Source organism: Delphinus delphis, chromosome 12 (genome assembly GCF_949987515.2).
Source record: "Delphinus delphis chromosome 12, mDelDel1.2, whole genome shotgun sequence".
Taxonomy (NCBI): Eukaryota; Metazoa; Chordata; class Mammalia; order Artiodactyla; family Delphinidae; genus Delphinus; species Delphinus delphis.
In genome coordinates this window covers 64,015,364-64,031,791 of record NC_082694.2, presented here as the reverse complement: position 1 = coordinate 64,031,791, position 16,428 = coordinate 64,015,364, and the positions used below count along the sequence as shown (strand labels likewise).

Sequence of the window (16,428 nt, the reverse complement as noted above, 5' to 3'; positions counted from 1 at the left end):
AAGAGTTTATTCACCACTAGGTGCACGGCCAACCTCTGTGCATTACATCTGCCTGTCAGGGCTGGCTCTTTCATCTGTCGTGCCCTCCGTACTGCTCTTTGTCTGCCCGTGAATAAAGTGCAGCATTGTGGTTAGTAATCCCACTCCAGTGACTCGACTTCAAATGTGGTTTTGGAGTGCATCCCAGAGTTCTGTTTGCTAAGCTTCCTACTCCTGTTTCAGAGACACCACTGGATACAGAGCAGCGAGCACTAAAGGCTTCCCTCTTTCCTTAACCTGTCGGGTTGTGGGCTCTCTCTTTCCCCCTCTCCCTCCTTTCCTTTCTCTTTTTCCTTTTTTTTTTTTTTTTTTAACCTTCCAAGGCAAGTTCATGGATACTAAGCTGATGTGTTTGTTGTTCTTTTTCTCCCTGCCTCCACTCCTAGTGAGTAACCACACTGGCCGCATCAAGGTGGTCTTTACTCCGAGCATCTGTAAAGTGACCTGCACCAAGGGCAGCTGTCAGAACAGCTGTGAGAAGGGGAACACCACCACTCTTATTAGTGAGAACGGTCACGCTGCCGACACCCTGACAGCCACGAACTTCCGAGTGGGTGAGTTCTAACTGTCCTTGCCGACTAGAGTTTGAGATCGTAGCATTTAGACACCCCCTCCATTCACACTGCTCTCTGCTTGAATGGGTTTCTGTCTATGAGTACGCATATGCTGCTTTCACGAGATCCTTTAAATTACTTTCGGAATAATTTTTAACTTGGTATTTGGTTTCTGAGAGAGATGGCAAGGAGAGTATTGCCCCTAATTGTTTATCGTGTATACAGCCTTGTGGTGATGGGGAGGTATCAGTAGGACAGAAGGGAAGAGGCTTTAAATTAAAACCCTAATGTACAGCTTGCATTGATCAATTTCAAGTTTTATCTGCTCAGTGATAAGTAGAATTTATGTTAGATTTGATTCATGTTATAAAATTTGGATGGTAGTGATTAAATTTAAACTTTTATGTCATAAATAGCCAGGTTCTTAAAAGTTTCTAAAAATTGTCAAAAATCTGTATTTCAGTTGTAGAAAGGGATACAGACTTGCATCTTTTGCCACGTTTCTGCTGTGTATCAAAAGGCTAAATTATAAGTTGATATATGACATGGATTTGGGAGAAGATATGCTAGTGGATTACTGTCAGCACTTAAAGCCTTTTAATCTTTCATAATTTAAATATGAACTATGGTAGTTACTGCAAAAAGGCTTTTTACTTTTAAATTCTTGTTTCTTTTTTACTACTTTGTAAATGGAGAAAGTATCGCGGACCACTGAATGCTGTCACATTGCCATGTTGTCATGCAATATGGTATTTTTGTCACAGAAAAATGTCTTTTATTATTTTTTGACCAATTATGGTTTGCCATGTGTACTCAAATAATCACAGACACCCACGATACTTTATGAGTTACTCACAAGAATAACCCAAATGTCAGACAGATAATAACACTGGCTAGATCTGGTCTTTTTATGGAATATTGCTGTTTAGTCTTGAGAGCATGTGTCTAGGAGGTGGGGGGGGTGTCTGTTTCAAACTGATTTCCATCAAGACAAAATACAAGGAGGCAGTTTGAAGTCCTTATTAGCTCTTTGATTATCCTACTGTTTTACTGTGACTCGGTTTCTGTTGAGGTCAAAGCACTGCTCTCGATAGTCTATACTTGGAAAAAACATGTGCCCATAGATACTATTTAAAGGGGTATTGTTAATTTCCTGGCTATGATAGGGGTACTTCAGATATATTTTTTAAAAGAATTTAACTGTTAGGTGCCAAAGGGCACATTATGCTTTAGCAGGACAGAGAGCTGAGTCTAATGGGAAGTGTGTTAAACTGATGATCAGGAAACTAGATTCTGGTCCTGGTCCTGCCAGTAACTAGCTAATCCACAGGGTGCGACCGTTAATATTTCTGGACCTTAGTGTTTCTCATCCATAAAAGAAGTGGCTTGTATTTAGTGATGTCTAAAATTCAGTCCGTCTCTAAAATCCTAGGACTTTTTATCAGTAATAAGCCAAAGTGTTTTTCAGCTGTTTTACAGGGCTATAGACAAGGAAGAGAAAAAGCAATTCCCAATTAGGTTATTATGGGCTAAATGGCTTATTCCCATTTTTACTTTCCTTGTTTGCCTTCCTTACTCTCATTGCTTTTCTTCCTCCATCATCATCGATAATGTCTGCTCCTCTTCCTTTTGGCATTTTTCATAAACCTTTACGGTAGGAATGACAGAGTAATTGGGTGGGTGGTAATTTTTTGGCTTACAGTGTATTCACTTCGAAACTAAATATTTGAAGGCTTTGAGAAGCAGAGGAAGTCTTCTTGTTAAAACATGCTGCACAGTTTCCTCTCTGGCATTAGAGCAGATGTTTAGGAACAGGATACACACAGCCTATTCAAAATACAAAATGGGACACAACTATTTACCAAAAAATCTCAAAACTGGCACTAAAACTCTGCCACAAAAGGACTGGCAAGGTAGTTGAATTTAAAAAAATAATAGTGAAAGGGAGAGGGCATAGTAATGAATAGTTTCACATTGGAAATCATGGGAATTGTTTCATTTATATCCTGAGCTATTTCTCTTCTGTACTTCAAATATAGGGTAATCTGACAGACAAGTTTTAAAAATTATTTTACTGAAGATGGTAATTTTGTAGAATTTAGAGATTATGATTCTCTAGAAATAGAGAATTTCAAAATTCATTTTTAGGCATGGAAGATATCTTCTGGGGATTTACTGGTTTAATATAATGTTGTTACTTACAGGAAGTGGTTTTCTAATTGATTTTTTCTCACTATATTTACAATATGTTAAATCTTTTGACAAATAAGATGTGTTACATGGAAAATAGTAGTTTGAGGACAATTCAAAATGTATTGTAACTTGTCAGCTACTCTTTCGCCTCTGATGTTTAAGGCTACTAAAAGGTGGGGACTGGTAGACTTTAAGGGGCCAGATAGTAAATATTTTAGACTTTGCAGCCCATACGGTGTGCGTCACAAGCACTCAACCCCGTGTGGTATCGTGACAACAGCCAGAGATGGTAGGTATGGGAAGGGTGTGGCTGCATTACAAAAACAGTCAGTGGCCTGAACTTGACGCTAGTGCCAGCATTTGCTGACCCCTGCCCCAAGGAGTCAAAATAATACAGGGAAAACCATATAGATTTCATAGTTAAGGCACCTTAATTAAATAATCCATTTTGATGATCAGAAGAGCAGAAATAATTTTTAACATTTCCATGGTGATGTCCAGTTATTTTGAAAGAGGTAGAATGGATATTATTGTCACCATTTTTTTGGACAAGGAAACAGAGGTCCACTGACTTAAGTGAGTCTCCCTTCATTACACAGCAATTCAGTTAGCTGGGACTAGAGCCCAGGTCTCCTTGTGTCCTCTTTAACTCTCTGGGGTCTGACTGTGATGTGTAGGAGGGACAAGTAAGGGAAGAACCTGAGGGAGTTGGGTTTTCTGGGAAGACCAGATGGTATAAAAGAGAATTAGCAACCGGGAGTCAAATAGCCCTGGGTTCGAATGCTGGCTTCTTCATATCCATTGGTCGTGCTTACCTGGCTCACTGTCCTTTCCAGGTTCAGGTCACTCATCCACACAATGCAGGTGATAAAAGGTAGGTGGTGGGTTTAGTGGGCACAGGGGTGACATAGGTTCCTTCCTCCCTTTTTTGTGCTGCTCCTGTTTTTTCTTTCTGGTCTCTGGTGACTATGAGTCTGGGCTGGTCAGATGTGAGAGGCAGGTGCATTTCATGTGACAAGTAAGCATGTACTCTCTTTTCCTGGGAATTCAGTGGGAGAAATAAGCTTAACTTCTACTTAATGTGGCTCTAAAAGTGAGGCCTGAATGAAGATGATGTCCAAGGGAAGTACTCTGAGATTCTAAGAGAAACTCATTTTTGTGAATGTGATACTGACATGATATAACAGAATATTTACGTTAAGGGGAATTTTCTGTAAATACCACTTTTGTTGTGGCATTCTGACCTTTGCCTCCTTGCACTTTCCTCCCTTTGCCTTTTTACAAAATGGAAACATATCCCCGGTTTTAATGGCTTCTTTGCATTTCATGGGGGTATAATGAAGATGACCTCCTGGGACTTTTAAGTTGCTGCTTATGGAGTTATAAGTTTCTCTAATAAGAAAAACATAGGACTTCTCTGTTGCCACAAGTAGAATATTTCAAATAAAATAATACTGTTGCTTGGCATATCTTACTTGTAGAGAGAGAGATTGAAAGGCAATCACAATTACAAAGCTAATTGCAAAGCTAATTGCAAAGCTTTATGTGATACTGCTTTCTCTGAGGAGCTATGAGGGACTCATGTTCCATTAGCACCAACTGAATACAGATAAAAAGTATTTGAGAATTTGAAAACTATGATCCCATGGTATTTCATTTGGTGCTTGCTTCCCCTGAGAGAGGTAAAGGGTAGTATCCGTATTTTATAGATGTGAGTACCAAGGCTTTAGTGGTTTGATCAAAGGTGACTTTAAGTCAGGTTTGCTTATTCCAGAGTCTAAAAACCTCTTCTCTTCCTGTGTTGCCTGCTATGACCATGTGTTAAGTGATTATGTAGACAACATGGTGCTAGATTTTCCAGGACAAGAAAATCGTAGAGCTGCCCTCGAAGAGCTTATGCTTTGAGGAGGAGATGAGGAGTGTATGTAGATAACCCTCATTTAAGGTAGAAAGCTCATAGCAGGACCTCAGAAGAGGAGATTCCACTTCTAGCTGAGGAAGAATACTTTGAGAGAGAAGGGATGGCATGTGACTTTTCTGTTCAGTTCTTTGTGCTCTCCCCAGCTGCTAAACATGTTGGCTCATAGTAGTAGGTTGTCTGACGGCAGACTGATGGGGGCAGTGCAGCTTGACACAATGATACGTTCCAGAATAAAGATGGATGGGAAGGGAGAGGTAAAGTTGATAAGGGAAGGAAGCATTTACCCATTTGAATGAGGCATGGAGACATGCAGGCACAGATGGTTTGTGGAAATTGAGAGGAGTTGCATTTACTGGTGAAAGCGTGAAGGGCAGTGATCCTGGATGGCAAGTCTGGGAAGGTAGGCTGGGGCACGGCTGTGGAGCACCTTGAATTTCAAGCTTAGGAATTTGGCTTTTACTCTTTCAGAACTTACTAAAGAAGTTCTCTGAAAAGGGGACATTGATATTTATCATTCTGAAAAAGAGAGAGGGAAGGTTTCTCAGTTTTTTAGGCAGGAGACTAGTGATCTAATAGTCTAAGTAAGCTCTGAACAGCCCATAGTAATGATGACAACCTCTAGCTGCTTTCATCTACTGTGAGGTTCCTTTGCTGCCCTACACTGGGACTCTCCCAATGTATGTCAGAAAGCCAACTCAATACTATAGTGTTTTGGGGTGGAATGGAAGCGTCCTTGATGCTACACTCATTAGGTAGGTTCTCCTCATAAGGATGGAAAAAAATTCACTCTCAATGAGGCATTAAATAAACCAACATCACTGCTCAGTCGGGAGAAGCATTGAGACTTTTTGGGGAGCGGCTTAGTTCAGACACTGAGTCCTTCACCTTCTTATCATTGTTTGGATCCTTTGGTGTTTATCCAGCACAGAAACCAGTGAAAGGCAACATGTCACTCTTTGAACTGGTGCATATATTTTCCCCTTAACACATTGTACAGGTTTTATGTTTTTTAAAGATTAGCCAATACAATACTAAGAAGATGGTTGCCTTTCATTTGGGCAAGTTAGAGTGCTTACGAACTTGTGCAACTACTCTACTCCGAAATATATTTAGCCTCGTAAAATTATCTTCTAATACTGAGTAAATGTCATAATGTAGAGCACTGCCTTTATTTAAGTTGTGAAGCACCCTTAAGAGGCTGGTATTGGGAACGTTATTCATCTAACATATACTTACTGAGCACCTACTGTGTGCCAGGGATTGGTTTAAGCTTTAGGAATATATAGCAATGAATAAAATAGGCAAAGTCCTTGCTCTCCTGCTATATTAAAAACACGTGGCTATATATCAATAATATATGAACCTTTAGGACATTATGTTGAGTGACATGAGCCAGTCACGAGAAGACAAATACTGTGATTCCACTTATGAAATATCTAGAATAGTCAGATTCTTAGAGAAAGAGAATGGTAGTTGCTGGTGTTGGTGGAAAGGGGGAAATAAGGAATTATTTCGTGAGTACCGAATTTCAGTTTTGAAGGTAACATTCGAGAGAGTATATGAATATATAATACTTAACGCTACTGAACTGTACACCTAGAAATGGTTAAGATGGTAAATTTTACATCACATGTATTCGACCAAAATTTTTAAAAACTACAAAAGGGTGTACATTACTGTCAGATGTATACTATCAAAAATATACCGTCAGAAACATTATATATGATATAATGTCAGGTAGTGATAGATGTCATGAAGAAATAAAAAGTTGAGAGAGGGGAGATCATGGGGAGTGTTGGTGGGCGGTATGGATCACTATTTCGGGCATGTTAGGAAGGGCTTTCTGGTTAGATGCTACGTAAGCAGAGACTTAAATGAAGTGTGAGTGATGAGCTCGTGGAGGGAACATCACACACTTAATAATCTAACTCTGTGACTGTGTTTGTTATTTTATTTCAACTGTAGAGCCTCTCCAAAGGCTGGTGTGAGAAGCATTCATTCATACTCTTCCAAATGTCATTTTGGGTTAGGTTTTAGTGATGTGTATGGTATCAGGGAATCATATTTAATAATATCTTTAGATAAAGAGCCTCATGTACAGAGGATAGAGCCAAGCAAGTCTTGTCCCCTGGGTGGAAAAATGGTCCTGGAATTATTGTACAAGGAATCTTGGTTATTTATAATAAAAAAAGGATAGGGTCTTAGATGTAGAAACAAATTACCAAAAAAGCTGTGTCACTTCTTTCTTCAACATTATTTTGTATAAGACGGATGACATGATTTGGGGCTGGAGCTTTTAAGTAAGGGAAATAAAATCCGTTCTGTTTATGAGGGTACGCGCGCGCACGTGTGTGTGTGTGTGTGTGTGTGTGTGTTAGGGGGAGGGTAGTGAGTGGAAGGGAGCTTCATGGAAAGGTAGTTCCAGGGGTTGGTCAGACCAAGGAAGAGCAGTAGGTTGACCCTAAAAGCCAAAATTGGGAGAAATCTTCTGATGCCCCTCACTTTCCCGGCTTCAGAAATCTTCATCTGATTGAAGCTGAAGATTCCTGAAGCCGGGAAAGTGAGGGGCATCAGAGTGGGTAGTATAGAAAGTATGTCTGTAGTCAGAACAGTTTAAAAAAAAAAAACCTTAGGTAAAAGAGGGTTCAGCAGTCTGCTGGCTCTGTGAGAAAGTCATGTGTGATTGATTGCTGCTTTTAAGCTATGTCTGGCCTGTATCATGGGGGTGGATGGGACTTCTTAAAGGAGTCTTGCTAGGCTAGCCTAGGATAAATGACCTTTCAAAATTCCTTGGAGTCTGCAACACAATGTCACAAAGCATGTGTTCTTTCCTAGTCTGTCAGCTTGAGCATGTGGAATGATCTTTGGAAAACTCCAGACTGCTTAGCATAGCACACGGGGCCCCTCCAGGATCAGCTGCCGCCTGGCTCCCTGGCTGTGCCCCTTTCTCTCTGCTTCTGCCAAACTGAGCCTCTAGGGGTGCCAAGGTCCCCCAGTGCTCCAAGCCTTCTGTGCCTCTGTTCACACTGATGCCTCTGCCTGGGGGGTGTGCTCCCCCACCCAGTGTGCCTGGGCATCACCCACTGCTGCTGCCAGAGTCAGCCAAGCACCCCTCAGGATGCAGGGCCTCACTTCCCTTACTTGTTGCCATGCCTGTTTCTTCCACTGAGCTCCAGACTGGGGACAGGGCCCTGTCCGCTTCACGTTGTTATCGCCAGCGCTGGTGTAGTGCCTCACTTGGGAGATGCTTAACTCGTTCTGGTTGACAGAGTACATTGTCTCTGCAGGTGCCCATGTGAGGGTGGCATGTACACACCTACCCAGCACAGCTTCTTCGTGACTTCTTGGGCAACTGAAATTGCGGGAGCAGAATAATCATCTGAGAAGTCTCTACAGGGTTTGGGGTCACAGGAAAGAACGCATTCCAGTATCTGCAAGATGCATGAAAAAGGGCACCTTTGTAACACTGTGCTTGGAGTTTGGATTTTACATTTTTAACACTGACTGCAGTGTTCTTTCTACTCAGGGCAAAGTGCAGTTAGATTTCCATACCTTTAGTACAGTTTCCCACTGCACGGCATTCCTGCTCCCCATGCTGCGTCTCTCTAAATACTGACAGTCTTTTAAGGAACAACCTCAAGTTCCATTTCAAACACTTCTGTCTGTGCTTTTTTTTTTTTTTTTTTTTCCTATTTTGCCTCTAGTCATTACCATGCCAACTGACACTCGGTGGTCTAGCTCAGGTGTATTCTGACTGGTCCCAAGACCCTGGGCTGGTGATTGAACCTCTTTGATTCCATGCTGGTAAAATGAATCCGATGATGCCTTGACCTTCCTGTAGAACTGTTCTGGGGCTCACGAGAAGCAGCAGGCTGGTGGTGTATGTGGGTCCCTTGGATCGCCTTGAAGATCTTTCTCTACTTCTGAAAATAACCAATCCTGCTTTTAATTAGCAAACCCTACCTCCTGTGAACTGGGGGACAGTACTTCCCTTTCTTGGATAGGGTGTGCGACCTGTGGCACACAGAGACGGTGGTTCCTTTGTTTCCTGATCCCTATAGCACAGTAGCATCAAGGACACAGGAGGATGTTTCTAGCACTCCTCCATGTTGGCGCTCTACTAGTACCAGCTCCACTGGTGCACAGGAGGCTCTTTACTGACATGTAGGCTTGCTCTGGGTGGGTTAGACTACCCACAAAGTATTGTCAGTTACCATCATCACGTGGCAGAGACAACCTACTAGCACTGTGCCCACCTCTGCCTCGGATCATGTACCACCCCCTTGAGGGGTTCATTTGCTTACCCAGGAAGCTCTTGCATGTTGCCAAGCCTGCTGGCAAGGATGAGAGCATTTAAACAATGTAGCAAGCTTTGGAAACAAAAGCTATGGTCAGGAGGAAAAGTAATCATCTTGAAGAGATGGGGCATCCCCAGAGATGGAGGATTACAACATTGGATCCTGCTTTGAGCTGTTCACTTGGCCGTCGTTTGTGTCATTTACCTCTGGACTCCTAGGCTGGGGTCAAATTAAAGATGCCGCTGGACTTAAAATAGATACTGAAGTCATATTTATGTGATATAGTACATACCTGCAGCATTTATTGGCTTACGAGTTGGGCTCAGTTTTGTATCTGTTGCCTAAAAGTCGAACATTTGTACCAGCTTGTCATATTCAGGTATATATAATTTTTCCAAGTGGAGGAGGAATAATGAATTTGTATATTGTTGGAAAACCCTCTTGGAACTAACATCACAGATGATGTGAAAATGTTTTTGAGGGCAGCCACACAGTCCTCTTCAGCCTATGCAGTCCAGGAAAATAAAATAACTACCAAATGGGGAAGGATGAAGTTAGTGAGGAAGTTTGTTTGTGATTTATTTCCCAAAGTTATATCACAAAGAAAGTGAGATGAGCCAGATGCCTTTCTATTGCCAATTTAATGTAATGCTCTCACTGATGCACTTATTAAAACTCAATTTTCTGTTGAGTTGAAGGGTATGGGTTTAAGGAATGGCTTACTGCTTGACTCCATTATCTTGAATTTAGACTCATGCAATAATTACTGAAAAACTGGCATGACTGCAATGTTGGCTTTTTGTAAGATTTGGTGGAAAAAAAGAAAGAACTTTATGCAGTAATGAGAGATTTCTTCACTCTGACACCAAACTTCAGATGCCCATCAGATTCAATAAAAATTTGTTCTGGATTATGGGGACTTTCTAAGCTTTCCTAGTACAAAAACTCAGCCTGATTTTCATCAAATTTTCCCCAGAAGAGGTAAAAGGGAAACTTGACATTAAAATCCTTTGCAGTGAGGAAAGCAGACCACTGCCCTTTTCCTGGCAAATTAGGAAAGCGCACTAGAACATACTTAAGTCTATTTAGCAAGATTAAAATATGTCACTTTTTGCCACTGCATTGTCCCTTTCTAAAGGAAGGGTGATTTTTGAGTCCGTTGGATCTTCTTGTGGTATTAATAACATCTTAAGCCAGCTGTTTTATTGGGTGTACACACAGGGTAATTAGAAACATCTGAGAGTCCTATAATGTGCCTGGAAAACCATCATGCTGTGTGGAAAAGAAAAAACTAATGTTCATGCCAAAGTTGTGTACTTGATAAATAGATGCATTAGTATTAAACAAAATTTATTCTACCATTTTTGAAAAAGAAGCTAGGCTCTTCAGGCTGAAAATATTCTTTCATTGAAATACACTCATTGCAGAAATCATAACCTTATTTGGTAAAAGACTCCTGACTGTGCTGTTCATACAGTAATTATCATTTCCCTTCTGTCAAACTCCATCATATTATAGACCATTTTCTGCCAGAAGAAGTATTTCTTCTTTTTACCTGGCAGTTACTTGAAAACCTTAGAATTCTGAGGGATCTCATTTAAGGAAATTAACTCTTAGAAACATACTGCACCAGGGACTAATAGTGCCCAATTTGCCTAATGGTCTATCCTAGAAATTGGGTTAGGATTCAAGAGTTCTGGGCTCTATTTTAGCTGGTTATTTGAAATCTGATCTCCAATGGTGGCTGAGTTTGAATATTTGGGTATGCGGCAATCACAGCGGCTAAGTCAGGGTCTGATTTAAATCAGGTCCTGTTCTCTCCTCCCTCAAGACAAAATCTAAGACAAGAAAACCTAACATTTGGTGGTGGCTGGTGAATGGTTCCTTTCATCTTCATTCACAAATAACAAGCCTTTATGAGAAGTCAGTGCTGAGTCAAACTGACATATCCCAGGCAGCTGTGGACAGGGCTCAAGTTGGAGGCCTCCGGTGTCTTTACAGCCTGTCTTGCTCTGCATGTCCCCACTGGGTGTGCCATTTTTGTCCTTTTTGATCATTTCGAATGGGAGTTTTCATCGCTCACAGAAGCAGAATTGTAGCCAGTTGTCCATTTTGTTAGAGATTGGTGGTGACTTAATGAAGCCTCTGGACGGAGGAGTGGATTCACCTGTGTAAAAATGTTTATGGTGGGGAGGTGGGACAATCATTAGGAGCATTAAGCATATCTTTTTAAATTTCTATTTATTTATTTATTTAAGATGTTGGGGGTAGGAGTTTATTAATTAATTAATTTATTTATGGCTGTGTTGGGTCTTCGTTTCTGTGCGAGGGCTTTCTCTAGTTGTGGCAAGCGGGGTCCACTCTTCATCACGGTGTGTGGGCCTCTCACTATCGCGGCCTCTCTTGTTGCGGAGCACAGGCTCCAGACGCGCAGGCTCAGTAGTTGTGGCTCACGGGCCTAGTTGCTCCGCGGCATGTGGGATCTTCCCAGACCAGGGCTTGAACCCGTGTGCCCTGCATCGGCAGGTGGACTCTCAACCACTGCGCCACCAGGGAAGCCCAGCATTAAGCATTTTGAAAGTATTTTAGGCTAGTCTTTAAGAGAAGATGCATTTGAATGATATCAAGTTGACTAAGCCTGTCATAAGCCATTGTCCTTTCTGGTAACGTAAGATCTCTATTCTGAACTTTCCTATCCACAATGCCTGGATTTTGACTTATGATCATGGTGCTTGAGAGCACTTTCAACACTGTAGAGAAGTTGAATTAATGGACAGTGGTCAACATGAATTTATTAGTTGGGACAGTAGAGCTGCAACTCCCCTTTCTTTGTGCCACCAAAAGCCCTCCGTATTTCCTTCAGTGTGGCCTCTTCCTCTTTCCAGTGTCGTCTACTGACACAGGGGTTCTGTGTCTTTGTCTCTGAGATCCTCTTATTTTAGGTACATCCAGCAGGCATAGCCTTAGCTGGGGGCTCCCTCAGTTTCCTTTCTTCCTCTGAAATATCTGGTTCGCACCCATAATGCAGATAGGAAGGGGAAAGTTGAGTTTGTCTAATGGTTCTCCACCAGGAGAAGTTTCGCTTCCCAGGAGAGACATTTGACAGGGTTACGAGACGTTTTTGGTTGTCCAAACTGGGAGGGGGACGTATCCTGGCATGTAATGGGTAGAGACCAGAAATGCCACTAAGTAGCCTGCAGTGCATAGGACAGTCCCCACAACAAAGAATTTTTGGCCCCAAACGTCAACAGTGCCAAAGTTAAGAAGCTCTGCTGTAAGCATCGCCTTTTTCCCCATTGGACAACATCTTGGACCCACACCCTGGTAGTTTTGTCCGGGTCCCTGGACAACCCTCCCTCTTAAATCTCCAGGTAGTTCTCTAGGTAAAACCTCCAGCATTTTGACAGAAATGTATTCTGTTTGTGATGATTCTGGGCCTCAAACTGACAGCTCTTTCAGCCCTCCTCATACGTGTGTTCCCTAATAAACTGGACCCTGCCTTCTGTAGGCTTGATTTGCATTTGATTGTTTATATGAGATCTCGTTGGATTTTAGAGGGTGCAAGGATCGAGATGGTTTGGGATATCTCAGGATGACTCAACAAGTAGGATTGATTGGCCTTTATTATGAGGATTCTTTAGAAACTGAAGAAATAACAAATGGGAAAACACTTAGCACAGGAGGCATTTTTTAAAAAAAGCACATCTCAGAAGTGATTGTATAATAGAAACCACTTTTCAACACTAACCATTGCTACTGTGGATACCCGTTCGCAAAGTGTCTGTGCTATGGCTGTTGGGAAAGGAAAGAAAGCCAAGTGTGTTTATTTGAACGATAGCATCATCACATGTTCAAATAAACGCAGCACCTTGGGAGGGTACGGGTTTGTTATTTCTAACCCAAACGTCTTTACACATGCCTTTTGAAGGGTCGTGTTGCCAAGTTTGAAAGAAAAAACTATCCAAGCATTAAAAGTCTGACATATTATTTAACTTGTTGAGAAAAGAAAAACTTCCATGGCCAAAACACTCTAGGTTAGCTGGACAATGGAGTATATATCACTTTTTTCAAGAGCTCACTTTTGGACAGATCAGAAACACTAGGGAGCGAGTAAAGACATTGCCTTCACCTGCCTATAACCTCTTATAGCAGTTTTCTGTTATTTATTTATTTATTTATTTATTTTTTTGCGGTACACGGGCCTCTCACTGCTGTGGCCTCTCCCGCTGCGGAGCACAGGCTCTGGACGCGCAGGCTCAGCGGCCATGGCTCACGGGCCCAGCCGCTCCGCAGCCTGTGGGATCCTCCCGGACTGGGGCACGAACCCGTGTCCCCTGCCTCGGCAGGCGGACTCCCAACCACTGCACCACAAGGGAAGCCCTTCTGTTATGTTTTGGTCATCTTGCCCGGGAAACTTGGAATTTTCACAGTTGATTCTTTGGTGCTTTTTCACTTGAATGAAATGCCTGTTCTTAATTCCGTCAATATAGTGGTGATATATTTTATTGCTTATCTTCATAAGACCCCAAACATATAATTCACGTGGCTGACTTTTTCTGTTGTATCTTTTCTTTAGTTGTGGTAAAAGATAACATTTACCATTTTAACCATTCTTAAGTGTATACTCCAGAGGCATTGAGTACATTGACAATGATGTACAGCCGTTACCACTCTCCATTTCCAGAACTTTTCATTTTTGCAGAGACTCAGTACCCATTCAACAATAACTCCCCATCCCTTTCCCTCCTTGGTCCCTGATAACCTCTGTTCTATTTTCTGTCTATATAAATTTGCCTATTCTAGGTATTTCATATAAGTGGAATCATACAGCATTTGTCTTTTTGTGTCTGGGTTATTTCACTTTGCGTAATGTTTTCAAGATTCCTCTATGTTGTGGTGTGTGTCAGAATTCCTTTTTTAAGGCTGAATAATTCTTCGTTTTATGTATATGCTACCTTTTGCTTATTCATTCGTCTGTTGGTGGACATTTAAGTTGTTTCCATCTACTGTGAAAAAGACTGCTATGAACACGGGTGTACAAGGGCTGTTGGAAGCCCGGCTTTCATTTCTTTGAGGTCTATATCTAGAAATGGAATTGCTGGATCATATGGTAATTCTGTTTACTTTTCGAGGAATTGTTAAACTGTTTTCCACAGTGGCAGCACCATTTCACATTGCTACCAGCAGCGCACTAGGGTTCTAATTTCTCTGTGTCCTCACCAGTACTTCCTTTTTTTCCCCCCTTTGGTAGTAGGATCCTAGTGGGTGTGAAGTAGTATCTCATTGTGTTTTTTTTTCCAGAAAAATAACACACTATTTTTTATTATTTATATGCTCAACACACCTCTGTGATACCTTTTTGTTTGTTTGTTTGTTTTTGTTTGTTTTTTTTGCGGTACGCGGGCCTCTCACTGTTGTGGCCCCTCCCGTTGCGGACGCGCAGGCTCAGCGGCCATGGCTCACGGGCCCAGCCGCTCCGCGGCATGTGGGATCTTTCCGGACCGGGGCATGAACCCGTGTCCCCTGCATCGGCAGGCGGACTCTCAACCACTGCGCCACCAGGGAAGCCCTGTGATACTTTTTAACCTATATTTTGGTTGCATGATTTGTGACAATTCTGCAATATCATTTTCTACAGAGAAAAGAGAAACATAATTAAGTCCTTTCTTTACCAGGGTTGATAAAAATTATACTTGATTATTGACAACATGTAAAGTATTGTTCATCTTTACAACTCTTTATTGGTGGTGTCATGTAAATTTTTGGAACGGCTGCATTGATGAAGAAACTTTCTCATTTGAACTGTAAGATTTTGGGGCATTACGAATTTTTATTTACCATGAGTATTCTTAAATACTGTTTTGCTTTTTTTAACATCTTTATTGGAGTATAATTGCTTTACAATGGTGTGTCAGTTTCTGCTTTATAACAAAGTGAATCAGTTATACATATACATATGTTCCCATATCTCCTCCCTCTTGCCTCTCCCTCCTCCCACCCTCCCTATCCCACCCCTCTAGGTGGTCACAAAGCACCGAGCTGATCTCCCTGTGCTATGCGGCTGCTTCCCAATAGCTGTCTATGTTACGTTTGGTAGTGTATATATGTCCATCTCATTGTGGTTTTGATTTGTGATTCCCTAATTACTAATGATGTTGAACCTCTTCTCATGGGCTTATCACCCTTTTGCATATCTTCTTTGGAGAAGTATTTATTCTAGTCCTTTGCCCAATTTTGAATTGGTTTGTTGTGGTAGATTTTTTAAAAACTGGGATTTCCACTTACCAAGTTAGGCATTTAATTACAGTGTTATCTATAGTTGATATTAATTGTGAATCTTCTGGGAGACCTGAGTTCTAGTCCTGGTCCTGCCATTTGGACAAGACTCATTTTTAAATCTTAAGTTTTTCATCTGGAAAAGGAGGAGTTTAAGGAGTAAATGGTCAAGATCTTTTACAGCCCTAAAATGCTATTATCCTGTCTAATATAAAGCCCTTTTAGGAGAATGATTTTAGAAGTGTAAATGGAATTAAGCTATCTTTAGTATGTTTTATTCTGAAAATATTTACTATGATTTCCCAGTATGTACAGTGTGTTCCCTTTTGTACTTTTTTGGCTCCACTTTGCACTTTAAATCAAAGGATGATTTTATACAAGTTTAGTAATATATTGTGTGGTGATGTGTCGTCGGCCTGACAAGCTTGATCAGAATACTGGAGGCCTGAAACATTTGACAAACTTACAAATAACTCTGTAGTTTTCTTGCCTAGTCATTTAGATCAGAGTGCTGAGAAGAGTTTGGCCAGAAACAGAATGCCTCCATGGTGGCCTGAAGGAAGCACAGCTTGTATGGAGTGAGATGCAAGGATGGAGTTGCTGTGGGTTCGGCCACTCAGTTTATAAAGAGCTAATTTTTTTTCTTTTTTTTTTTGGTGGTGAGCACTGAAATGAAGGCCTGCATGCCTTAGGATGTGCTGGACCCCTTCTGCAAACTATAACAAATGTTTGGTTGAGGATTAAAAATAGGAGCTGTAAGGGTTTAAATCACCTTACAGGGAAGATAAAGTCAAAACCTAATTTTAAACTTAAGGAACATAGTTTTTATTGTAATTGAAGAGGTAGCTTTTCCATCTGACACATGTTTGAGTTCATTTATCTCTTGCCAATTCCCCGGGTTATCTCAATTTACTTGGATTAACAGCTCCTTGAATTTTTTTCTTCCTGTGGAATTAAAGAAAAAGCCAGATGCACAAGTGTTCTGCAACAGTCAAAATACAGAGTTTAATGTTGCCTGTGCTGGAAATCCAGCCTGCTCTGCACCCCTAGAGGCATCAGTGAGCTCCCTTTTCCTTCAGGAGATTGGCGGGTGGAGCGGGAGAGAGGTCGGGGTGTTTATTTGCAGCGCCTGTCATGAGGAGCTCTC

At 41.4% G+C, this 16,428-nt stretch overlaps 1 protein-coding gene across 11 annotated transcripts in view; it reads left to right on the top strand.

Annotated features, from left to right (window-relative positions):
• Positions 1 to 16,428, top strand: part of LTBP1 (latent transforming growth factor beta binding protein 1) — a 461,631-nt gene that overhangs the window by 208,135 nt on the left and 237,068 nt on the right. For 5 of the 11 annotated variants that reach the window (XM_060026845.1, XM_060026842.1, XM_060026841.1 and 2 more), the window contains exon 5: positions 426 to 593. The exons of 1 other annotated variant lie outside the window; for it this stretch is intronic. In XM_060026845.1, the coding sequence (XP_059882828.1) occupies positions 426 to 593 (168 nt within the window). Of the gene's footprint in view, positions 1 to 326; positions 594 to 16,428 lie in introns of those variants that run through there. 5 more of the 11 variants (XM_060026849.1, XM_060026847.1, XM_060026852.2 and 2 more) reach the window with 2 other exon arrangements.